The sequence below is a fragment of the Solea senegalensis genome, linkage group LG14 (assembly GCF_019176455.1).
Source record: "Solea senegalensis isolate Sse05_10M linkage group LG14, IFAPA_SoseM_1, whole genome shotgun sequence".
NCBI lineage: Eukaryota > Metazoa > Chordata > Actinopteri > Pleuronectiformes > Soleidae > Solea > Solea senegalensis.
Window position 1 is genome coordinate 10,214,764 of NC_058034.1, and position 26,966 is coordinate 10,241,729.

Sequence of the window (26,966 nt, forward strand, 5' to 3'; positions counted from 1 at the left end):
GAGGAGAAAGAGCAAAAGCTGGGTCATACTTTCCACAGCTGGATGTCCGCAAAGATTTGCGAAGGTCGGTGTGACGTAAATGTGTTGTCTCCCTATTTTCACAAGCTGGTCTGCGCAGACAAATGTGGCCACACCTCCAGTTTGAATCCAAGCGCACCCCGTGCTTCCTTAAGCACAACGCTTTCTGGTCCAGTTGGTGATTGGCGGTAACTGCAGAAGACGGTAACCATGGACTCTTGCTTGTGAATATGCAAGGAAGTCGTACCCATGTACCATACAACTTAGCACACAAAAAATACAAGAACATACATATAGAGGCAAACGTTTGGTCAGAAACTGCAGCTTGTGGAGTGAAATGCAATTGTGAGTATGCATGTATGAAACATTATACTGAAGCTAACGGACAAGAACAGTTAGCCATAAGATAACATCACTTTCACAGCAGCTTTAAAAACAACACAATTTAATTCCCTTTGCTCCTTTAATTTGCAAGAAATCCCTGTGTCCTTTATATTAAAATGCATGTGCGATAAGCCAATGATTGTACTATGCATAACAACTCCAATTGGGGGGTTATTCTGCATAATCAGCTTGCAATGTGATATTGCCACTTTTAAATGAAGGATCTGAATTGTTCCTGTAATGATGCTATTATCACATTAATATAGATACATTCCCCGTGGTCTCTCTTTTTTACTCTATTTTTTTTTTTAGAAATGAAAATGATAAAAACAAGCTTGCACAATTGTCACATGCTTATTTTTATCGTCAACACACGAGCAAAGCATCTCAAGTGTCATGTAATGCTTCTTCACAGCACGGGGGAAGGAAGTCTTATGTAATCCCTGTGTGGATGCCTTGCAAGAACTGACCACATTTAATGTGTGCGACCCTATCATGTAAGGATATTCAGTCATCCACCACCACACCCAGCAATTACTGAGTATGATACTGATGGTTACGCCCTCTCCTGACATTGTCATCAAGTGATAAACTTGATTTATGTTGCTTTGTATAGATGGAATTAGGCACAGTTCAAGTGTGTGGCGCCATCATATGTTGATGATTTGTCACAAGATGGTGGCTCAGTAAACAAATATACCTGTGCTTAGAGGTGGATGCTACTCATATAATGTGTTACACTTTTTATACCATGGTACATATCTACTCAACTATTGTGTATGTATTGTGGTCAGTGTTGAAAATCACAGTGGGCAATACTGGACTGAAATGTCTCATATCCATTGGATATGGACAAAAATTCCCCATAGCCAGTGGCTCAGTGGGTTTGAATATAGCAAATATATGTACTGCAACATGATACTTTATTTTGCATGCCAAAGAAAGGTTTCTCATTTGTTGTCAATTTTTTTTTTACTGGTTCAATCAACAAATATTGATATTGACAGCAGCAACTTTAAAATACTGCATACACACTGATTCAGCTCCCATAATATAGGCTGCCAGTCACTTTTAGTCTTATTTGATATTTAAATAATATTCATATTTTAATTAATTTTAATGTATTTATGCATAATGGGAGAGTTCATATAAATGAGCATATAAATGTAAATAGGGCCATGCCTGCCACATAACAAGAGACAATGTGAAAAAAGAAGAAGAGAAGAGAAGAAGAGAATATAAGATATGATAACTCGGTGATTACGTGAGGAAGCATACAACAAAATTACAATCAACCCGTGGTGTATAATAAAACACAATAATAATAAAACAAAAAAGATGCAATAAAAGAGTAGAAAATAATAAAAGTGACAGATTCAACAGAACAACAGCATTCGGATAAAAAAAGTTTCTCAGTGTTTTGTGTTTTCTCAGTGGCTTTTATCAGCCTGTAGCGCCTCCTAAAGGACGAAAGTGTAAACAGAAACAATAAACAGGTCTCAACAGCAGGCGGCAGCATTGATTAAAGAACATTGTGCGGCCGTGTTTTTACTGTACACACAGCTCTTTCATCATCACTTTACTCAAACATTTTAACAGTACTCTCTACATACAAGAGTGTGCCTCTTGCAGCTAATTTAGAATAATTATCGTTATTCTACGGTGAAAACAGTGTTATGGATTAAAAGTGGGCAGAGGCACAACATCTCCGCCCCCTCGCATAGAGCGGGTCATGCGGCCTCCACTGTTTTGATTCACGCCTCGCACGGGCAGGGCGGACATGGCGGAAGAGGACTGGAGGTCCGATTGACTCTTTTCCGAGCAGCTCTGCTTCTGTAATTAAACTCCGACGTTCCAAAGTGAGGACAAGAGGGGGACAAAACACCGGGAAACTGGCGGCGTTACGCAGAGCCCTGTTCCTCCCAGAGGACATGGAGATTACGGCGGAGGAAGAGGCGGAGGAGCGCAGGTGAGTGAAAGTCACCGGCCGGTCGTAGCAGGGCATAGTCGGGGTTATAAGACCGTGGTGTTCTTATAAACAACGGAATAAGACACTTAAACCGGCATAAACACTGAGTGATAGCTCTCTGAATTCGAGCTGCTGTCAAATGGGTTGTAGCAGCGGAGTAAAGTCAACGCTGGTTTGTGCCCTAGCCACAGAGCTAGGCGAAGCTAACCTGACATGCCAGATTTGACAGTCGTAAATTGGCAACACTGGCTGTGCGGGTTAAATCCATGAAATACAACTGACAATGTTTAGTGGAGGTTTTGGACACACACCTGAAGCAATTCTTTAACATTACTAACAGCTCGGAGACCTACGAATATCTACCCCCTAGCTTGGTTGTGCTAACAGCTAACTAGCTAGCTGTCAAATCAAGTTGATATGTAGCTGCTAACTGCCTGGAGTGATGTGCAGAATTAATACTTGGGCCTTATTCATAGAGAGGGGTATGTAAGTAGCTGTTTTGGCTTGTAAAATGAAAGAAAATACAGAATTATTTGCAATTTGATATGTTGAGAAAACATTTGTTCTTTTTATATTTAGTGCAGTGCAAGTGCAAAAGTAAAACACAAGTGTCTGAGGCTCTAATTAAGTAGTGTTTAAGTAAATGTACCTAATATACCATAGTTTATTGTTGTACTCCTCACCCTGGGATTTTTGAAACACTCTTGTTTATCTAATTTTTAGAAATGTGATAGTATAAGACACATTATTGACATAATGCATTCCCTAGCCCCTTACCATAAACTTAACCATCCCAACTAATTGACTATCATTAACCCTTACACTAACCTAAACCCAATTCTAACCCTAAGACCAGGTCTTAACCCTGAAAAGGCCCTTTGAAGTTGTGAGGATCACACAAAATGTCCCCACAAAGATATAAATACAAGTGCACACACACATTGAGAAAGAAAGAGAAACTTGTTACTTTAATCTTAAACCTCAGCGACCTCTCTGAGCCTTGAGAAATGTTACTCCTCAATGTAAAACACATACACACACAGACCTCTGTTTATGGACCAAACGATTACTCGATTAATTAAGAAAATAAACACATTAATTGATTATGAAAAATAAATGATATAGCTCTAATTCTAACACTAATATGCACATCACAAGAGCAGGATTTCAAACTTGTAGTTATGGGAATCATTTTTGCAAATATTTTGTCTATGTCGGCAAAGATGTGGCAATTCTGCTTACCCAGTTACTGATGTGTATTGTGGCCTGTTAGTCATTGAGTTCACTGCAGAGGTTTTTGCTTATGTCAGTAATGATTAAAGCTGCAACACTGCTGACACCAGCACTCATTCCTACACTTCTCTCCTTCCTGCTGCCATGTTTCCTTCCAGGAAGGAGCACTGGAAACTGCTGTCAAGTCTGAAGACGACAGTAGAGGGTCTTGTGTCCACCAACAACCCCAATGTATGGTCACGCTATGGTGGACTGCAGCGTCTTCACAAGGACATGAACAACATCCTCAGCCATGGGCTGAAGAATGAGCAGGTCAGGAGGTCACCACTCTCCCTCTCATAAGCATTTGTTTGTTCTGTGTAATTTGTAAATGAAGTAGATACTGGCAGCATGAATCCTGGTTAGTTTTGTAAAACAACTGGTGGGTAGACATGTTTGTTTATCCTGCCCAGCACCTAGTGTTTATTAAAATTGAATGTGGGTGCCTTTGAACAGTGTTTGTTTGCTTTTCTCTCGATGTGGGTCATGTGAACACCCGGTTTTTGAATTGCAGGTATACTACAAGCAGAGAGACTACTGGCCGTTTGTGTGGTGTGTACGCTACATCAGCCCTCACCTTGCTTCACATGTAGAACAGGTATGGTTACTGACAGCCACATGAAGGTTGACGTTCAAATACTTCAGAGTTTAGTTGGCGCATATGAGTTGATCAAGTTAATGCAAAAACAAAATGAAATGTTATATAAGTGGAAGGACATCAGCTTACTTCGCACATGGAGATTTTAAGAAATAGTGGTCACTCTATAGCAATCGTATCAGTAAATAGGGCTTTACTGATTTTGAGCATTAGGATTGGGAAAAGTGTGCTGTTTATTTAAGCAATATCACAGAAGAAGGAGTGCTGATGCACTGAATATCAGCATGGCTGTGATGGGTTTAAAGACATTTTCTCACTCCTCATACTCAAGAACAATGTCTTCTTATATGTCTTTTTTTGTAATATTTCTGGTAGAATGTCAATATCATTATCAACAGACATTTTAAGTCTGTTTTTGCTGGCAACTGAGTGTATGAAATATAGACGAGATGCCAAAATAGGTCAGTGTAATTAATGATTAACATACACACTTGTGAAGTGGAGTTGCTGTTTTACTCAATATCATCAATATGGAATCCCGCTTGTCCAGTCAAATGACTTGCAACTGATCGGAACTTACTTTTACCTTACCGTAAAATTGGTATTGAAGCATCGCTCATATCACAGTTGATGCTGAAATTAGTCAGCGTAATGCTCATCACAATAAATACTTTATGCCCATTTTCTCACTTGATGAAAATCTATCTTTGGTTTTGATCAGCTTTTCACAGAGTAGTTGTATTTATCACGTACTCCTGAGTCATTGGTTCCTCTGTTTGTTTCACTGCTTATATCAGCATTGGAAATTTAATTTAATTTTACTGAAAAGCTGGTATGTTTCAGTTCTGCAATTCATATTTACACTGTGTAGTGTGTTTGAATTACATTTTTGGACATTGAAAGTAGGTGTTGATTTAAAGAACTTGTCTATCTGCTGGACAAAAACAGTTCCTTTTTTTGTAACAATATGCAGTCATAGTAATATGGCCTCAGTCTCTACTCCTACCAGGTAACTTGTTGTGTTGTGGAGAACATTAACTCTACACCTTCTCCTCCATAAACTATTATCAGTGTTGTGCTATGTGTAGCAGAGGGATTTGTTTATTTTGTACAAGATTACAAGTGGACACTTTTTGTCACTTATCACTCAATATCATAACTGTTGCTGGAAGTATACTGGAAGCATGCTGTCTTGTCTAACTGTCTGGGTCGAATCCATTTTATCAGAATAATTACTGTATATTATTCAGAGGAAAAACGGGAAAAATCATTGATAAAACATTTGTTTTGTATCTTTTCAATGTATTATGAAAAGTCACTGTAACTGTTTGACAGTGAATAATTCAGAAACAGATTCACATGCTTGGGAATATCATGAGGGTGTTAGGTTTCATTGGTTGCACACAAAAAAATTTAAATTTGGAGTAAATGTTAGGGGTTTAGCTTGTTAGAAGCAGGGCTATAGTAATGTCATTCACAGAAATCCAGTAAAGAAGATCCCATGATATTGACTCATGTGGTGTTTACTAAAAAAACACAACAATGTTGCATGATACCTGCATAACTACCTCCCCACTCTCTCCTTCCATCTCTGTCCGTCCTCAGTTCAGTCACCTTGAGCCGGTATTGAGCAGTGGTATGCAGAGTTCTGGAGAAAGCTACAAGGCAGAGCGCTGGCTGCTTCACAGCTTACAGGTTCACATGCTGTCGGCACAACTCCGACCTCTACTCAGGCATTTGGGACATACACGTAAATTCTATAATGGTGAGTTTTTCGTTAATAGATTACTGTGCAGTTTAAACTCTCTCTCTTATCTTTTCTTTTTCACTTGTGTGCTACCATTTACCACTTTTTCTCTCTCCTCTGTTCCAACTAATTTGTGCCTGTCTGGTCTTTCAGATGATGCTTTCCTGCTCAGTGAGCCTCACGTGACCGCCATGTTTCAGTGTCTGGAAGCTGTGGAGCAGAACAATCCCAAATTGCTTGCCCAAGTAGACACGGTTGGGGTATGTCTGGGGAAATGACTTCTAATATCTTTATCTTGTGTCTCGTTCTACGATGATGACTGTGAAATCAGGGTGTCTTTTCAGACAAACACCTACATGTTGTTACATTTGTTATGTCTGTTTTTCCCCCACCCTACAGCTGTCGCCTCTGAAAAGTCCACCATGTCTGGGTCTGTTGAAGAGCCAGAGTCTGTGTGTGTTGCCAGGGGCTGGTGGGGCCTGGAAGAGCCGTGACTTGGCCCCACGAGGAGAATCTTTGAATCGCAGACTCACCACCTCCAACTGCTCTTTACGAGAAGCAGTCCTTTCCAGCCAGAAATCCTCCCAAAACACCAACGGTACAAGTGAAGAAAGGCTAAAACACGATAATGAAGTTTTTCCAAATGTGTTTGTTGATGGGTGGTGAGGATTCATGTAGTGATATTCATCTGTAGTTATATCAGTAATATGTATACTCGTTATATACTATATTTTGTTTGTATACACTGCTGTGCTAAAGGTTTTTAGGCGAGGGTGAAACAATGCTCTAAAGTAAGAATGCTTTCACAAATATTAAATCTAATTGGATAAAATACATCATATCAATATTTGGTATGTATTTTGTAGGATTATAGTCAGATAAACAAAATAGCACCATTTTGGTATTGGTATATGCTGGGATGGAGGAGATAGAGTCGGGGGGGATAGCTCTATGAATGCACTACAGTGTGCATTTGATAAGACTGACTCACTTATCCATACAGAGGCCTGATTGTTTGTGGGCCAGTTCATTTATTGAGGAATGTGATGATAAAGCCTCTAAACTCTAATGCCCTGACATGCTCCCTAAAATGGATAAAACCAGGAATAGTTTGCATTTACTAGAATCCAAAAGAAGACTTGTTTTAAATTGGGTGGAAAAGTAGGATAACTCCCTTGTCTACAACAGACATACATTTAATAGATTTGTGTTTGCATTGAATGTACCGGGAATAAAAAAACAAATAATTCTACATATGACCCTATTGTTTTTAAATGCTGACGCTTCTCCACTTCCCCTCATTTCGCCTACTTGTTTTGTTGCAGACACTACCTCTCCTACCAACAGCCTGGGAGCTCCATGGTTGTGTGTGTCCAGGCCTGGTGAGAGCGAGCGAAGTGTGACCCCCCCTCCTGGCCCTGTCTCAGTCCCATGTATCACCCTGACAGAGTCCCCCAAACCCACCTCCCCTCAGCCTGAAATGGGTGACTCTTGTGATGGAGAGTATGATGATGGTCCAGAGTACCTGGCTATCGGTAACCTGGCTCAACGCAGTCGCCGGGACTCCCAAAGCTCCACCCATAGTAGTGAGCAGGGCGAGACCCAGGACCAATACCATCAACGTCCGTTGCAGGCCCCACCTCCACCCAGACGATCATCTTATTCAGAACTTCAGCGGGGGCCGGGCCGTGGGTCCAGAGGACACACCCGCTCCTTTTCGGACACCGGGGTCAATCAGAAACTCAGGAATGGTAAGTAAATTTAGAGATAACGCATGGCACCATTGGTATTTTGTATTGTGTCATTATTATTGAGAAGGGGTTACTTTAGAGTGAGCCTTAAGCTTTTTGATTTTTTTTTTACCAGGTGTTTGGATAAAATGAAAGTGAGACTATGATTGCGTATTGTTGTCTATCTTGTAACTGTGTAAGATCAGGATACATTCTCTTTCGAAGGATGCATTCTTCCTGTGTTAAGGGTTTAAATGGTTCCAAATTAACATTTCCACTCTTTGCTCTCCGTTTCTTCTTCTTAGCTTGAGGTAACTTTTTCTCACTTTGCTCTATCTCTGTCCTGTCTTTTTCTACTCTTTGTGCAAAGGAGGGGGACACCGAAAAATCACCATAATAATAGAAGATCCGGTAGCAGGTCGGCAGTGCAGTTTAACTGTACTCCATCACTTGACCCTTCCCACCCTTTACTTTTTATATCTGCATGGTGATGAACTCTCTCCACCCCATAATTTTCAGTCTTATCCTTATACTATGTGTATTTATTCATTGTGGTTTTTGTTACCAACTGTTCTGTTTTGTTTGTTTTTCCTCAGAAGTGATATGAGCTATTGCTTTTATTGTGTTCATTTTTGATCATTCACACATTTTTCATTGAAAGCATCATTGTGTATTCAGATGTCCTTGTTAATGCATTGAAGCGTTGTGTTCTTCATAAAATAATGCAACAAAATTAACTGTAAATGTCAGTTATAGATGGTTGAAACGCTTAAGTAGAAATATACCTGTATTTCAAATATAATTACTTATGGCAGCATGATTTATTTCCATTTTAATTATACCAATTAACCCTCATTTTAATGGCAAGGGTCAACTCTCAGCTGCCAGATATACACCATTTATTTCTGCATGACATTAAAAAACATCTCCATATATTGCATTACATTGATTGTTTGACAATTGACATTACAGTCAAATCAATCTATGAATGTTTACTTGTGTCCCTGTTAATTTACAAGAATTCATAATTGATTTTGGTCGTGCTTGTATTTAATGATAATATGAACTGTTTGTCTTGTAGAATTGGCAGGTGACGACTGCTGCATGAAGGACTATAGCCCCTTCTCAACTCAGTGCAGTGATTCAAAAACTCCAAGTTCCCTCTACATGGAGTCTTGTGAGTTTTCTCGTATGATTTAGCTACATCTACATCTGCTCGGTTGCACTTAAGGATGGTTTTGAAGCAAGAATTGCATGTTTCAATTACTTGTGGGAACTGTGGGAACACAAAAACTAAAAAAATGTTAATATTAAAACATTCATCAACTTGGTCCAGGGATTGTCAAAGAAAGTCTGTCATGGGTGTTTCAGATGGATCCCAGTACAGCAGTGTTCCAGATGGGATGTTCAGGAAACCGTCAGAGGGCCAGAGCCTCATCAGCTACCTGTCAGAGCAGGACTTTGGCAGCTGTGCTGACCTTGAAAAGGTGTGAACTTACTCAATTTTACCTTATTACTCATATCAATTGTTATGTGTTGATTTTGTCAAACGTTGTGTGATTCATGTGAGAAATAGTGGATCAAACATCTATACTTCTTAAGTTAATCTTCTCCCCTGACTGATTTTTATATTGTTCCGTAGGAGAATGCTCATTTCAGCATTTCTGAGTCCCTTATTGCAGCTATAGAGCTGATGAAGTACAACCTGCGGCTTCAGGAGGAAGAGGGTGAGGAGGAGGTAGACAGTGACTCTGAAATTCAGCAACTCAAGCAAAAGATCCGCCTGCGCAGGCAACAGATCCGCCGTAGCCGCTTGCCGCCTTGCACAACCTCCCAGCACAGTTAGTCAAAATGCTTTGGGATAAAATGCATACTTATCAACTTATTCTACTCAGTGTATTGTATGTAGTATTAATATTTGTCATTCCTTTGTCTGATTCTCCTGCAGTATTTCACTCCACTGACAGTGGAGGCTCCAGGAGGAGTTCTCAGGACTCTTATCAGGGCCTGTCTGACTCAGGCTCAGCTGAGGAGGTGGAGGAGTGTGAACTAAGAGGTAGAGAGAGAGAGAGAGAGAGAGAGAGAATGAGTGAGCACCCACAGCGGGAGAGAAAAAAACCCTAAACATAACTAAACAAATATATTTATTGTGTCATGAACCATGTAGACACTAGAAAATTATGTCACCAGCATGTTTTTTGGTTTCACAGTTTTTAGCAGTGTCCTAAATTTTTCAACATATACATATTTTATCAGCTTAGCTACCATCTTTTTACTTGATCGTCAACGGGCTACAAGCTACACATGTGAACTGTCCTAAATATTAACGTATATTTAGGACAAATTAGGTTGTCTATAAATTTCCAAAACGGGAAGCTTTGAGGAAGTTATCTCTGTATGAATAAGTTTATTTGTGTTCCATTCATAACCTCATTATCACATGGCATATTGCTCACCGAGCATGTCATGTCTTACTTTAAACCATAAACCTGGAAACCTTGAGTCCAAACGTCACAGAATGATTGGGAAACGGATGTCTGTTGCTTTTTTTATGAGCTGAATATAACACTTATCACAGGAGACTAATTACTATCATATAGAACTATGTAATTCTGTTATACTAATAACGTGGGTTGTGGGATTCTGTGTGTGCATGTAAGATACATTGTGCATGTCCGGTAATGTGTTTCATTGCATGTAACAGCATTTCTCAATGCTGCAGTATGTGTATACATGAATGTGGAGCTGTATAACTGTGTTCCACTGAACAGCATGTTTGCCTGTGACAGTGACACAGCTCTGTGAAGGGGTGAAATGTTTGTGCCTGTGGTAATGGTTGTGCTGAGTGTTAGTTTCTGTTTCTCAGATGGCTGTGAGGGTCAGTCCCTGCTGGCGGTGTCTCAGAACGGCCTCTCCTTATCACTCGCCTCGCTCTTCTCAGGTATCTGCTGGCTGGATGAGTGAGTGGGCGAGGCTCCACAGATACATGCATTCTGTTTTACTGTGGCTGTGCTTCTTTGAGAGGACGCTGATGGCTTCTCGCCAAACTGAAACATTTTGCATTTATTTCCTGCTGCTTAACCGGTTGTGGTGTCAAGCCACTTTCGTATTTCAGATATCTCGACTGGTAATTAGTTGCACATGTATGATCACAGAAACATACGAGTAACGACAGTTTGTACAGTTTGTACTTGTGTGAGGTTATGTAGCACTAAAGTACAGATGGATATTCAAGTATTTTATACACAGAGAATGTTGAGGATGTTTTTAAACTCGCATTCCATTTTTCCCCACATCCTCTTTGAGCATGAGGACACTTGTTTTTCCCTGATGTTCAAACCTCTAACAGTAGGGAAATGAACTCCACCTGGACTTTAGATACTTACATATATTTTAATAAGAAAATATGTCCATTGGAGTTGTAGCTTCTGAAATAGAGCAGCGACAAGTTGCTTTTTTCTTTTCCCCTCGTAATTGTGCATAGCAAGCTGGGGAATGCTGTAGTTTTTCAGTTTGGATGTGAGCCAGCTGCCTCCTCACCTCAGATGAATTGTGCACTAGGCTGTTTGTGTTGGTGCTTGTTCGTTGCTCAGGGCTCCGGGGTTTTTGGTTGTGCAGGAAACTCTGTACCTGCACAGTTTAGAGTTCAGGAGATTATATCCTGTGGTGACTCTAAATATAGGGTTCCATCCATCCATCCATCCATTTATACAAGTGGTTCAAGTGAGAATGAGGTGTGATTGTTGTCAATCACAATATAAACACTAATACTGATCACCATTTTTTTCTAATTGATAAAAACTTTTCACGTTACATGTTGCAGTACTTTAATTCACTTAGCTCCTCCTGACTCTCTCTCTCTTTTTTATTATGAGATTGCTTAATGTTTATTTCATATATAGTGTCAAATGTTCAGTAGGAATTGAACATCTCTATCCATGCAGCCATGCATTATTTTTGACTGAATCCAGTGTTAAACTATTGCTCCTAATCTCTGCATCTTTCTTCTCGTGCTACAATTGCACCTCAATTCTCTCTCACATGTGCTTTTTGTGCCACTCGTTAAAGTCCTCCTGTGCCGCTACGATCGTATCACTTTGCAGTTTAGTTGACAATCATCTTAAACCACCTGTACAAATGAGGTCATATAATTTTGACACTGAGAACATGTGTTTGCTCTGATTTATTGATTTCCACTGCTGACTGTGCTGCATTGTATCAGCTGATTATAGCACAAACCATGCAGGCAGATTATTGCTATGCCAAACCTCCTCTGTTCAGAATCTTTGCAAATGTTTTGCAAGGTACATGCTGAAATATACATTTTTTGAAATGGTGTACAGTATTTAAATTTAATCTGATGCATTTTGGAATTTCACTGAGATATTTTACAAAATATTTAGATTTTTTTTTGGGGGTTAAACGTGACTTCTTGGATTAGTCTAATTGAAAATCATACATGAGCTGTTTGCTGGTGTTGCTTCACCTACAGGATTCAAATTATCCATTGTTATCTAACAATTTGTTACTGTACAAATGAACACAGTTGCATTTTACTGCACAGTTGTTGATCATTGAGTCTCTTTGGCTGGTGGTTAAAATGTTTTCTTCATTTTTCTAATTCACTTTCGTTTTCAAATCTCTTATTTTACTATTGTCTTGCAGATGCAGACATAAAGCGCAGTGTGAGCTCAGGCAGCAGGTCTTTTCTCAGCTCAGAGTCTGTGTAAGTAGCACAGACATGTCTTGCTTTCTGCCCTCTCTTTACATTTTATGTCAGGATTGTTGATCAGCTGCTACCACAGCAAACACATAAACTCTCAGCTCATATGTTCTCCATGTTGTTTTCAGCACTCCGTCCTTCCTCCAGTCTAACTCTGCTGAGTCAGTAGCCATGGGTTTGCTCAGGCAGTTTGAGGGCATGCAGCTTCCTGCTGCTTCGGAGCTGGACTGGCTGGTCCCAGAACACGATGCTCCACAGAAGGTACAATATCTTTCTTACTTTTCTTACCAAAGCAACAGAACCCAGTATTTCACTACATGACGCTCGATATGAAAGAGAGAAAAACTGACCTGTGAACTGTCACAACTCTTCTTTGTTGCCATCCAGCTGCTGCCCATCCCTGACTCTCTGCCGATCTCACCTGATGATGGTGAACACGCTGACATCTACAAGTTAAGGATTCGGGTCCGAGGCAACCTCGAGTGGGCACCGCCTCGACCACAGATCATCTTCAACATTCACCCTGCTCCAAAGTGAGTGGTGTTATCTTCCTTTGCTAATATTGTGACTTTCTTTTTGTTTGTAATCGAAACGCAAACAGCACAGGTTGTCCCCAGAAGTATTTTATAGTTTTTGCTCTTGGTCTGACAAAGTGAAATGTGTGTTGCTCAAAATGTTTTCTCTCTCTCTCAGGAGGAAGATAATTGTAGCTAAACAGAACTACCGCTGTGCTGGCTGTGGCACTCGCATTGACCCTGGTATGAATATCAAAGACAGTAATAATTATTTAGGATCAAAAATGAAATGCTTCCTTAATGATGAGCAAGGCATTAAAGTTTTACACACACTTGAACAAGTTTACATTCATTTACAGTATCAAAAAACTTGATTTATATTTTTATTATTTACAGTTTATGGGTCTGGGTGTTGATGTATTTTCACAGTATGTGTAACTGTAAGACTTAACATTTTCTTAACTTTTAAAGTTGATAGAAACTGTATTTTTCTTTATTTGTAGAAATGTTCTACAGAAATTCTGTTATTTGTTTGGCCTCATTTGTAAGTTTTACCTGAACCCTGATTACGTCTCCACTGTCTCTCCACTCAGACTACATTAAGCGACTGCGTTACTGTGAATACATCGGCCGTTACTTCTGCCAGTGCTGCCATGAAAATGCCCAGGCGGTGGTTCCCGGCCGGGTTTTAAGGAAGTGGGATTTCAGCAAATACTATGTCAGCAACTTTGCCCGTGACCTACTAAGCAAGATTGCTGGAGACCCACTGTTCAACCCCAGTGATATTAACAGCGGACTGTACAAGAAGGTCAAATCTCTGGAGGCTGTACGGGTGAGTAGATAGCAGCAGGTAAAAATGTACTGATAAATGTTTTAATGTGAAGGGGAAATGGACAACTTGGACAACCCTAGCAGTTTGGAATATCGCAGTGTTTATTAAATCGTGCATTCATGCAGCTGGCTTTATGTACTGCTGAATGGAAAGAGAACAGCAAAGCTTCAGCTGGCAGGGTACCTGATTATTAATCACACTTTAACAGCCCAGGGTCTGTTATTTGGATCTGAAGCTGACCATTTGTAACTCATTGTTTGTAATTCATCGTATGTTAAAGCGACAATAATTCTTTACTTGATTCACTTCAGGTTTTGAGGGTGAAGTTGTTTCACATGAAGAATCTCTTCAAGACCTGTCGTTTTGCTAAAGAGTAAGAAATCTGTTCTGCATGTTTTTGAGATTTGCAATGAATTTGTAATTGCACAAAATAAAGCACCCTGTTCAGAGAGGCATCTCCAGTGTGCGTGTGTTTTCTTCTCAGGGTGCTGGACCAGTTTGATAGCCTGCCTGGTCACCTGACCGAAGACCTTCACCTCTTCTCCCTTGCTGACCTCACTGCCGTGCGCAACGGGGATCTGGCTCCTCGAATGAAAGAGCTGCTTAAACTTGGTACTACACATGTCGATGGTTGTGTGGTAAGAGGCGCTTTTGCTTGGTTTTACTCTTTCTTATTACAGAGAATTGTTACAGTAACGACACTCTTAATGATGTGACCACTTATATCTGGAACAGTCAGAAAATGTTTCCACAGCCCCTTTGATTTTAATTAAGTGTTTGCTTTTGTCTGTCAACACCTTTGCTTCGATCTTTCCCAGCTGTGCCAGGCGAAGGGTTTTGTGTGCGAGTTCTGCGGAAATGACAAAGACATCATCTTCCCCTTCCAGCTGAACAAGTGCCAGCGCTGCGAAGGTGAGCCCTCTTTGCCGATGGCAGGCCTGGGCGGCTTGAAAGCCCCCTCTACCCGCCCCTTGATTCCACTTACCTGGAGAGACTGGAAGATCTCAAACCCTCGTAGGCTGGCAAGGGCCCTCTTCCAAGACAGGAGAGATGGGGAGGGAGGGGAAGAGAATTTGGCCTTAGATGTGGATGAGGTAGAGAAGGTCATGGAGAAAGAAAAGATGGGAGAAGAGTCAGGGGACATGGCAGAAGAGAAGGAAAGAGGAGGAATTTTCAATGATTTTACGCATGTAAATCTGGTTAAAGTTTTCTCCAGGAGCAAAGGTAACAAAGAGGAACAGGAGGTGTCAGGAGGGTCTGAGTCGGAGACAGAGGAAAAGGAGGTATGGAAGGAAAATGAAGGAGAGGAGTCGTGTAGTAAGGAGGGAACCAAAGGAAAGGAAAGGAGGGATAGTCATGCGAGAAGGGAAAAAGTCAACCTACTGAAACTTCTTCAAATAGAAAGGCTAAAAAAGAGCATGTCAAAAGAAGGCAGTGAAAGTGAGACAGGAAGCAGTATGGAGAGTCTAGATGAACAAGACAGGAAAGGACATAGTAAGGTATTAAGGTTTTTGAGTCAACCCAAAGGCTTCTTGAAAAAAAAGGCTGAGTGTGAAGGGAAAACAGAAGTGAAAGTGGAAGAATCTGAAAATCAGTTTTTGGAGGAACTAACGATTACGGAGGATAAGGGGAAAGGCCAGGGGGAGACTGAGGAGTCTAATGAAAAGCAAGATAAGCGCAAAACACAAGCAGCTGAAATGGTAAAATCTGAATCTGTTACAGAAAGAGGAGAGTTTTCGGTTATGAATTTGCTGAAACCCCATCAGCTGAAACCCCTTTCAACTGTTTTCTCCAGAGAAAGGAAAAGCAGCCAAAGTATTGATAACCGAGAGATAGCCACTGAGGAGGGAGACAAAAGTGAGTTGGGCGTTGTCACTAGGACTAAATGGAGAGGCCGGCAAACCCGCAAAGCCATGCGATTATCTAGAGGCAGGAAGATGAGGGAAGGATTAGTGAAGGAGAGCAAGACGGGGAGTGGAGAGAGTTCAGAGATAAATGACACAGATGATTGTACTGAGAGAGAGGGACATAAAGAGTAAGATCAGAGATATTACTGTCTGCAAAGAGCTGGAGAACATGTTCAGTAGAATGGTCATCAGCCTTTTTACAAGATACTATATACACTTACTGAGCTGTTAATATTTGATTAATGTGGCGAAAGTGTGCTCTCGATTGATTGTCTAATCATATGAAGCAGAAGTCTGTAGTTAATGTTTACGGGGTTTTATTGACTCACCTTTTCCTCTTTTTTTCATGTTTTTAGTTGTAATTGTTTAGTCCAATCTCTGATACCCAAATCCAACAATACAGACAAACATGAATGTTTAGACTTTTCTTGTTTTATCATCACCATCGCTGCAACGTTCTCCGTAACCAAGAAACAGGTATTTTAGTTGCAATCACTCACTTTCTTGCTGAGGGCTGGATGTCGAGATTAAAACCACTCGCTTATCTCAAAGCTGCTGGTTGTCTTAGCTTACTATTATGACCGAAAAACAAAGGGGTAACCTGGTTTTCACACTTTGGCTTCCTCCTCACTGTAGTGTCATAGTATTTAGACCAGAGGTCTCAAACCTGTGGCCCTCCACTCTGACTCATGTGGCCCCGCCTCTTAATATCAGTTTATGTTTATAATTCTTTACTTCTCTATGTTTTTTTTATTGATAGATTCATTTAGCATGAATAGCTGTATATCATTCCACATCAAACCATTTTTTTTTTTATTCTGTGACCCTACTGAACAATCACTTTTTCCCATAAAAGGTCCCTCTACTGACCTGACTAGATGCTCAGTGGCCCCCAGCTCAAGTTTGAGACCCCTGATTTAGTCAGATAAAGAGAGTGGTATTGATCTTCTAATCTGCACTTAAGGCAAACCCCAATTTGCCAGGTCTATTTTGACTAAACTCTGATAATCAGATTAAATGTGCAGACCTACATCTGTTTCTCTCTCCCTCTTGAACCTTTCTCAACTTTCTGGTGCTTCTTCCTTTTTCCTTACTGCTCCCGTTTGTCGCAGTTTTACTGGCTCCGTGGTTGTGTTGGTGTTTCTTGGCTCTGTAAAAAAGCAGGTGGAGGGAACAGATTGTTCAGCTCTTTTGGTGATGGATGTCATTTTGGTGTAGATTCTAGAGGTGTGTCGTCTTTGGCTCTGAGCTGTGGACTTTTTTTGTCTAGGCTAGTGTCTGTCAACAAGGGATGGATAACGGCTAAAATGCTGAAATCAATTTTCATGCTGTAATGGTTTTTCCACTTATACATAAATGTTTACATTTCACTTTGCTTTGGTCATGAATTTCAGTTTGGACAGGCAATTTGTTTAACGTGGTGTCGGTTTGTATTTTTATTTCAGTTGATTCATTTGTCTCTCTGAAACGACAGAAGTGTCTTATTTATTTATTTCAGCTCCATTGCAGAGAAAACATCTTTCAATGTTTTTAAACAATTTTGTCCTTGAAGGGAGAATGTGTTGATATTTGAGGCATGTGTCAGAATTCTTTTTTAGTTGAATTTGACTTTAGGTCTGCCTGCTATTTAAGTTCCATTTTGATGTGAATGTGAAATAAACGCCATTTTTGAATTTGAACTGTGTCATTTCATCCACTTTTCATTACATAGTTTTTCAGAAACTTCAGAAAATAATCTCATGGGGATTTCATTGACAAATATCTGCTGATGCGGAATAGTTGAGGGTTTGAAAGGTTGTGAAGTGCTCTCAGCAGAGCTGAAGGTGTCAGAACAGTTTCAGGGTGTTGAGCGTGTGTGTACACGAGCGTGTGGGCTCGTCAGGTTTTCCGCTCTCTCACATGCCTGCGTCCACCTGCCCTCTGCCTTGCTGCCTTTAACTTGTGTGTCTTTTATACTCTCCTGCTCATTGTCCCTCCCTCAGGCCTGATTGTGATTGGCTGCTGCTGTTAAGACTGGAATTCTCATTGTTGTCAAACTGGTGCAACAGCTTCTTGTGTGTGAACACAGTGTCTTTGTTTGACATGGGTGCAGCTCAATGCAAATACTGTACAAATGTTCTGAAGTGTTATGTCACTGACTTTTTTTTTTGTCTTGTTTGTCACTTTTCAGACTGTCACGCTTGTTACCATAGCAGCTGCTTCCGGACAGGTAAAGACTGCCCTCGATGTCGGCGGCTGAACGAACGCAGAGAGAGGATGGCTCGCAAAAACATGGAGGAACAAGAGGACGAGGGAGGAGGGACGTAGCGCTGGTAACGCAGGAGACAAAAGAAGAAAAGCACAACGTGACCATTGATTGTAGTGACTGAACACCTCTCTTTCCATTCCAGTCTTCTCAGACCAGGGTGACGGCACTTTCTGCAAACAGCTGTTTTGATCTCAACAGGCTGCCAGATGTGCAGGGTTTTACCAGTTGTGCCAGTGTCATATGAGCTGAAAAGAAACAAGGCAACTTTTGATTTTCAGAAAACCTTTTCACACATTCCTCCATGAAAACATCCTGTTTAAAGTAGAAGTAGCTATTAAAATATTCCCTCAATGACTGAGATTTTCGTGGTTGCTGGATCTCATCCCGAGAATTGTGTTATGTTATGTCATATCATTGAATTTCCTTTCACGTCAATGAATTCTATTCCTAGCAATACCCAGTGGCAATCAAAAATATGTTTCAATATTTCTCATCAGCCTATAGGACATTGACCCTTTTGTGTTACAGCCATAATGCACTTACATGTGTGAAAAGAGCCTGAGACTCATGTCACTGCTTCTCTGGTAAAATCAATATATTTTGACATTTAAATAGACCATAATAGGCGTTTGCTCAGACTGTTGTCCCCGTGTTTCTTCCTACAACTGCAGCTTCTGGCAACTGCTTTGACTGGTGATTTTTATTGGTTGCTGGCTCAGCTGAAAGTTTGTGTGACTGAAATTGACAGAATTTTATATAGATCTTTATAGTTTGATTGGGTTTCTGTACTGAAGCTATGCTGCCCCTTTATACCCAGGTTTTTGTTTGAACATTTAAAATGAATTGATGATTTCTGTTATCTTTTGTAGCCGGGCTCACGTGCATCGAGGACCAATGATCTCAGACGGGCAGAGTTGGTGGATTTACAATGTAAAGCTGAAGTAATAATATATGTTATATGATAGCACTTCACAAAGATGTCTCAGAGTCAGTGTTGCAATTATTTTAATGACACTGTAGATGCTCCCATTTAGTGTTGCCTTGAGTGCATGTGTGGCTCTTACAAAGAGCTGTGTGCGTTTTTGTGTGCATGTGCACACGTGTGCTCGTAATGTGTGTGTGTGTGTGTACCTGCTGTACATGCACAAATGTTTTGCACCAGCCTAATCAACACCTGCCTGTTTTCTAACATTGTAGGTTGTGGGATACTAGAGTCCAGGTAATTGCACTGATGTTCTGCCTGATGTTTTAGTTGCTCGTTCACCATGTGTTTCTCTAATGAAGCTCCTGTCACATGGGTGTCACTATGGGTTTGAAATACTTGAAATCACTAATTTGACAGTTAAGATCAGCTGTGATCATCATTTATTTGCTCTCCTGACAATAATGTCCACGAGAATACTGATTCTAATAATGATGATGATAATAATAATAATAATAATACTGATTCCATGTCTGTATACTGCATTTGCTGGTAGATTAACTAAATGGCAGTTTTTTCTTTCTTTGAAATAATTTTTATCATATGAAGGAGACAGTATCCATCAAGAATGAAGCCAAAAAATGTTTAGTCATGGAAAATGTGCACAATTGTAATGTTTTTTTTTTTCTTGTAATTTAAAAATCATCAAGTAAACTACATTAGATTTTCTCAGGATCATTTTCAGTTGGGGGCTCTGACCCAGTTACTTTCTGTTTTTTTTTTTTTTACTTAACTGTAACTTTAGATATTGTTTTTTAGGCTCCATTTCATGTTAGTGTCTCTGTTTTTACAGGATAATTTGGCAGTTTTTTGGGAAGAATCATTATGTTGACGTTGTAGTTGATTGGAATAACAGAAAAAAAACAATTTCTCTGGTGTAACATTTTAGAATTAATTATTTTTAATTCATTTTATTTCATCCCAAGTGCACCTTTTTGTTTGTGCCAACAGTTTATTTAGCGCCAGAGAACAGGTTGTCCTCTACAGGCTTTGCTTTAATTGTCCAGTCTCATGAGATGAACACAGTCTCACAAGACACCGCTTAAAGCAATAAGTGTGATGTTTGTGTCCCTCTGCCCTCACAGTAGAGCACCGATAAGGTAAAATGCACCCGTGTTTTCAGATTTAACGAGGCTGCTTTTAAAGGAAACTTTGAACTCATTAAAATTGCGACTCTTGAACGACATCAACCAAACACTGAAAAACCTGAGCTCAGCACATTGTTTGTTCTTAGATTGCCTTTAACATGGAGGTGTGTGAGGATTTTATCTGCACTACAGATTCAAATGTCTATTATTGAAAATGTTAATAATTGTAAGTATGATTATTTGTGTTAATATGCCTTTGTTCTATAATTATGTTGACAATTAAAGACTGGCTAGACTGTTATGAAAGTGTCAATTGTTTCTGTGTAGACATGTCAAAGCTGAAACCGAGAATTACAATCTCCTTGGAGCTAAACAAGCACCCAAAGAACAGTACAAAATTGTTAATTATAAGATTTGTTGAAATATTGTTGGCAATTGCATTTTAACAGAATGACACTTATTCACACAACCTACTGCAAACAGTAGCTACCAAATACAGAATGTAGTGTGACCGCTTGCAATAATTATAACAATACTGTTTTTCACAGGCTCTAACAATCAACCAATGGCACCCTCTAGTGGACGTAATCTGATATAGGTCAGTAGAACCTCAACCTCAATATTTGATGGCCAGTACAGAGGTCTCAAACGGCGGCCTTCAGGCCACATGTGGTCTTCCACTCCATTTCATGTGGCCTGCCACTTACTGTCAAGTTGTGAGTAATTGCTTGTATGTTTTCTTAAATAATAGATTAATTTTACATCATAAATACGTTTATACTGTCGACTATCATTTAATATCAAAACTATAGTTTTTGAAATTCTGTGAAATATCCTATAAAGATCACTAGTTTGATATATTGATGGCATGTCATGATTTGATTTTAGGCTCATATCGCCCCTGCCTACCGACAGTTCTTTTTTTAATTTTGTTTTCAAAAAGATGGATTTACTATTTACTTCCCCGCCCTCCAGTGGCCCCCAGGTCATTTGAGTTTGAGACCCTGATGATAACTAATGCCAATTGGAAAGACATCTGGAGTGTGTGATAAAAGCGTTGTACATCCCACAGAAGAATGTCAATTTTCAAAGAGAAAATGTGGTTTTGATTTTGTAATATTTTTAGGTAATGATTATATAACACAATGTTTCATTTAAATAGCTATTTAAATTTAAGTAGCTATACATATTTTGTAAGTCACTGTCTGAATTTGGCCTCAGACAGTGACCCTGTATTTATACTGGTACTGTTAGACCTGAGTGCTGCATTTAACACTGTTGACCATAACATTTTATTACAGTGGCTGGAGCATGTTATTGGGATCAAAGACCTGCATTAAACTGCTTTAACCCTCTTCAGGGCACTCACTGAAATACTCAATAAGTAAACACTAGGCATCACAAATAAAGTTATAGGAACATTTTAGAACATCGTTTCCCAATCCTAGTCCTCAAAGACACCTGTCCTCCATGTTTTCCCTTGCTCCAACCCACTTGATTGTTTTCATCAGCTTACCGTCGTTAGTTTTTAAGATATCACTGTAGATGCAGGAGAAGACTGAGCCGCATGATCGTACTTTCTGCCTAATGGAACTTCACTGGCGTTTCAAGTGTTGCCAGCCTCCACTGATTTGGCAGATTACACAATAACGTTCTGTGACATACAGTAGCTGGGTCTCTGCTGATTGGCTGGGTGAAATCCACATGTTTCTAAGGTCTCACAGTAACGCCCGGTATGGCGGATATCTCTAGAAGTTACCAAATATAGTTCTTTGCCCAATAAAGTGTTAAATCTCATCAGAGAGATCCCAGTTTGTTCATGTTATGATGAATTTTCTTTACCCACTGAAGTAAACATGGAGTTCCATGGGGTTCTTGGACCTTTCTTTTCAACTTCCAATCCAATCCAACTTTATTTGTAATGCACTTTAAAACAACCACAAGTGCTCTACAGAAGAATAAATAAAAGGCATAGAAGCTCACAAGGGGTGATAAGAGACATCTAAGACAACTAAAATAAATGAAGACATAAAAACGTGGATAAAAACCGCAATAAAAAACAGATAAAATAAAACAAATAAAATTAAATGTATTTAATTTAATTAAATAGAAATAAAATCAACAACTTAAACAGTGTCAAAGGCCAATGAGAAGAGGTCAGTGTTAAGAAGAGATTTAAAACAGACAGGGAAGAGGCCTGTCTGATGTGCAAAGGCAGATCATTCCACTGTTTAGGGGCCACAACAGCAAATGCAGAGTCCCCTTATACATGCTTCCTCTTGGTAATATTATTAAAAAACACAATCTAATTGTCCATTGTTATGCCGATGACACACAGTTGTACATTTGCATGAAGTCGTATGACAGCAATCAAGTTACAAAGCTGCAGGAAAGTCTCACAGACATTAAGACACATAACATTTTACTTCTTAACACGGCAGCAGCACGAGTACTGACAGGAACCAGGAAAAGAGATCACATCACTCCAGTGCTGAGCTATTTACATTGGCTCCCTGTAAAATTTGGAATAGAATTTAAAATCCTCCTCCTCATATATCAAGCACTTAGTGATCAGGATCTGTCATATCTCAAAGACATGATTATTTCTTGGCATCTAAATTGACCACTCCGGTCGGAAATTGGAAGAAAATGGAGGCCTGTTTGTGGTTCCCAGAGTCTCTAAGAGCTTTCAGCTACCAAGCTAGAGCAGCTTGAACCAACTCCCTCTTTGGGTCCAGGAAGCAGACACTAAAGTCAAACATACCTCTTTAGTAAAGTTTTATAGTGAGTATAATGAGGCTGGATGAAATAAATCAGGTTGTTCAACTCCAGGAATGTCTCAGAGACACTAAGTCCTGGATGAACTCTTTTAAAAAACTGAGGTCATTATACTTGCCTCTAAACACCTCAGAGAAAAACTTTCTGATCACATTGTCACTTTAGATGACATCACCTTGGCTTCCAGTTCCACTGTGAGGAACCTTGGAGTTATTTTTGACCAGGAAATGTCATTTGATTCACACATAAAACTAATTTCCAGAACAACCTTCTTCCACCTGTGGAACATTATGAAAATTAGAAACATTTGGTCCTTAAAGGAGGCTGAAAAACTAGTTCATGCTTTTGTTACATCTAGATTAGATAAATGTAACTCCTTATTATCAGGATGTTCCAACAAGTCTTGTAGAACCCTTCAGTTAATTCAAAATGCTGCAGCGACCATATAACCCCAGTGTTAGCTTCTCGACACTGGCTCCCCGTACAGTTTAGAATTCAATTTAAAATCCGTACAAAGCACTTAATGGTCAGGCCCCTTCATACCTGTAAGATCTAGTTTTACCACATCACACTAACAGATATTGATATCAGTATAATTTCTAATCAACAATTTCTGCCGCTGCTTATATAAATTACATCATAGTCCTATAAACATGTCACTGATAACTTGTAACTTGATACAGTTGTTGTATATCGACTCCTGGTCTCTCTCTTCTGTCTCTACCTCAACTCCCTCTTGTCCTTTCTCTCCTCCCTTTCTATCTCCTCTGTCCCCCATTTTTTCCTTTCCCCCCAATCGGTCGAGACAGATGGCCGCACATCTCTGAGTCTGGTTCTGTCAGAGATTTCTTCCTGCTGGGTTTCTCTGCTCTCCATGATGTTGTCTGTGTACACTGCCTTGAGATAATATATGTTATGATTTGGTGCTATACAAATCAAATTGAAATGATTTGAATTGAATAGGTAGAGCTGGTTCAAGTGAACTTTGAACCATTCGCTTAGTTATGCTGCCATAGACTGAAACTGCTGGGGGAACAGCCGTTATGCAGCGCTCTCTCAACTCCTCTCTCTCTCTCCCTCTCTCTCCTTCTCCATCTGTCCTCTTCTCAGAACTTACACTACTATGTTTCCTCTCACTCCCCCTAGTCCAGGAGTCTGCAACCTTCAGAATGAAAAGAGTCATTTTTGTCCCCCCACCACACAAATGAAATGAATCGCCATGATCTCAATTGTTTGTTTTTTTCAAAGCTACTAGGAGCTGCCAATGCTTCTGCCTATCATGTGGATATGATATGGAGGCTCCACAGCCACACCTAGCATCAACAAAAAAACAATCAAACCAACAAAAACAGCTCAAAGATTCCATGGAAAGAAACAATTCAGACCACTAAAGGATTTGTGCATTAGAGCTAATTAGAGTAATGTGAAGTCTACAGTGTGGTGAGATAAGAGGTGCAATCAATGAACCGCATAATTTCCTAAATAATTTCTGTAAACAGTCGACTAACCTAATGTTAATGCTGATGCACTTAAGGACTCTCAATAAAAGCCAGTGGCTCAGGCTGATTCCTCATTCCCACAACCTGCTCCTTTACTAGACCAGCTGTGAGTCTCCAGGTGTTTTGTGTCTTGAATAACCGACCGGAATTGACTGTCACTGTCAGGATGGCACTTTCAGAGTGGACCAGTGTTTTCCTGGGAGAAGACAACGGTGTCCTGCATGGAGACACTTGGAATCTGGAGTTTGATCCCTCTATTCGACCCAACTCTCCAGAGCCAGGATGGAAGGAATACGTCAGTAACACGAGTGCAAGGTCAGTGTACTGGACTTAAATTATCTAGACGATACAGACCGTCTATACACTCTAATGTACAGCACATATGTGATTCTCTCTTAAAGCATGGACTAAAAAAGAATTAGATCATACAAGTGAATATACATGTGTATGATGAAAAGAGAGAGAGATCAAATAATGTAGTACTCAGCAGTTGTGTGAGACATTAAGACATGAGGACAGGCCTGTTAAAGGTAACATACAGATATAATTTACACCAACACTACATGACATTACTTTTGCTGTGATTTAGAAAATAAGTGTCACTTGTCATCTTAAAGGTTTCAGTGCACCCAGTGTCAAAGAACATGGCCTTCCAACCGAGTGATGGTGATCTTCCACATGAGTCTGTTGGACGGGAACGGCCGTGCCAAAGTGAGGTGTTTCAGGCAGAACTGTAAGAATTGCACTGACGCCCCAATGGTGGATCCCAGCATCAGTGCAGAGAACATCACCATCCTCATGAAGAATCTGGTGAAGAAGATAAGAATAAAGTGCTACAATGAAAACCTGGATCAAGGCCACTATGATCACGAGAGGCTTGAAGTCAAGAATCCTCACAAGCCTGATCATTGTGAAGGATGTAGAGAAGGCATCTGCAACAGAGAGTGAGCTGAGCTTTATGAATCTTCAGCTTTAGGCTGTTCTTTGTAACAGCATAAAACATTTGTCCCAAATTTAATTTGGTGTAATGCTAGTACACTGTACTCGAAGCTTGTACCAAAGACTCTTGAGTGGCTCCACTTGTTCACATCGTGGTGAGATCCAAGGTGCAATCAGTGAACCGCATCATTTCATAATTTCTGCAGAGGTTAACCTAATGATCATGATCATTCAAGGACACTTGCACATTTCATTACTTCCACAAACACACAGGCAGATGCTTTTGACAGGATTCACAACTAACTATGCAGACAGTAGGTCATGGCATAAGTGTTTTGTATCATTGTAGTATTGTTGTGAATATTGCTGATGACCAACTTGTTTTATTGAGTTGTTTCTTTTACTTGGGGAGTGGGGATAGTGGGCTGAGCAACCTGCTACCCACTTAAAATGCTTCAAACTTTCCTGATTGTATAAGCCTTTAAAATTTCACAATTGGTTGACCTCCAGTAGGTGGGTAAGAATGTGGTGGGTAGATGGGTACGTAGAGCGCTGAAACCAGAGGACGCCTGTTTTCATTCACTGTTATTTGTATCTGACCAGCAGCCTGCTGGTCAGATACAAATAACAGCTGCTGGCAGCAGGTGTGACACCGATGCTGCTGTGGGCACATGCCACTATCTCCAAGTCACACAATGAGTTATAGTTTTAATGTGCTTTTAATGAAAGTTACCCACTTTATTTGCCAGTGGCACTATGTATATCTTTGCTGGACTGAGGTTTAGTGTTTAGTCTTGCAAGAGTTAGTTTCTCAGGTAAGTAGCAGCTGTCTTTTCTGTCTGCCATTTGTAACACAAACTATTATTTCCTCTCCAGGCATAAGAAACCAAAGACGGATAAACACTTGATGTTTAATGTCATGGCATCCCAGGTAAAATATCTTTTCTTGCTGTATATTCTGAATTTTACATATTACCTCAGCATTGGCTGTTACATACTGTAAGTGATCATGTTTTCCTGTATAATTTATCAATCAACAACAGTTTCTAATCTGTGTTCACTATAGCGACTGATTTTAATCTCCATGGTGTGGTTTCTAATGCAAGGTAAGTGTTATTTATATAAAGCTCATATACAAGAATTTGTATACTGTGTCCAACATCTCTCACCAGCAAGGCAGCATCACACAAACCAGGAAATCAGTCAAATCATGTAACCATAGCACTTTCTCAATTTTGCCAGCAGCTCCATGCAGTGCCTTCACAGTGAATTGCTCTGAGCCAAACCAACCTGCCCTTCTGAAGGCTCTGACTCCACTCTTTAACCTGAGCTCCATACGACCTGTCATGAACACATCAACAAGTACCATCGTCGACACTTTCTTCGCCATTTATGGAATATTAGGAGTGGTAAGTTTACATCTTATAAAAAAACGACAACCAAGAAATCTCTATGTGGACTTTAGGTGTAGATGTATAATTAAGGATTTTATTTTTACTAATGAGTAAAAATCCTTCGGGCTGCTGTCTACAAACACATTCTTCTAAGGATCCATGTGTTGAAATTGTTACTCTTGTCTTCCAGGATGAAAAGTCTCAACTCTTGATGTCATACATTTGGCTCAATTATGTAAGTTGTGCATTCACCCATTTCCAGGCAGTGATGATGTAGCAGTAGAGTTGTGTGATCAAGTGTAGCATCTGCTCTGTGCGCTGACAACAGGTTTGTTGTTTTAGA

At 40.0% G+C, this 26,966-nt stretch overlaps 2 protein-coding genes across 4 annotated transcripts; both read left to right on the forward strand.

Annotated features, from left to right (window-relative positions):
• The first annotated feature begins 1,965 nt into the window (after positions 1-1,965).
• Positions 1,966-20,314, forward strand: rubcn (rubicon autophagy regulator). 3 transcript variants are annotated; one of them, XM_044043616.1, is made up of 22 exons: positions 1,966-2,371; positions 3,763-3,916; positions 4,158-4,241; positions 5,847-6,006; positions 6,142-6,248; positions 6,388-6,586; positions 7,314-7,739; positions 8,089-8,136; positions 8,800-8,895; positions 9,090-9,205; positions 9,361-9,559; positions 9,667-9,774; positions 10,585-10,659; positions 12,384-12,444; positions 12,570-12,702; positions 12,829-12,974; positions 13,135-13,199; positions 13,550-13,788; positions 14,100-14,161; positions 14,273-14,426; positions 14,607-14,700; positions 17,866-20,314. In XM_044043616.1, exons 1-22 carry the CDS (start codon positions 2,334-2,336, stop codon positions 18,000-18,002), a joined length of 2,901 nt encoding a protein of 966 aa, XP_043899551.1. In that variant the 5' UTR covers positions 1,966-2,333; the 3' UTR covers positions 18,003-20,314. The 3 variants fall into 3 exon arrangements, with proteins under 3 accessions (XP_043899551.1, XP_043899554.1, XP_043899552.1); XM_044043619.1 differs by lacking the exon at positions 10,585-10,659; XM_044043617.1 differs by lacking the exon at positions 8,089-8,136 and having other exon boundaries at positions 1,967-2,371.
• Positions 20,315-24,348: 4,034 nt separating this feature from the next.
• LOC122780569 (5-hydroxytryptamine receptor 3C-like) lies at positions 24,349-26,960 on the forward strand. The gene is made up of 5 exons (XM_044043624.1): positions 24,349-24,605; positions 26,106-26,160; positions 26,296-26,335; positions 26,472-26,638; positions 26,814-26,960. Exons 1-5 carry the CDS (start codon positions 24,457-24,459, stop codon positions 26,898-26,900), a joined length of 498 nt encoding a protein of 165 aa, XP_043899559.1. The 5' UTR covers positions 24,349-24,456; the 3' UTR covers positions 26,901-26,960.
• The last annotated feature ends 6 nt before the right edge of the window (positions 26,961-26,966 follow it).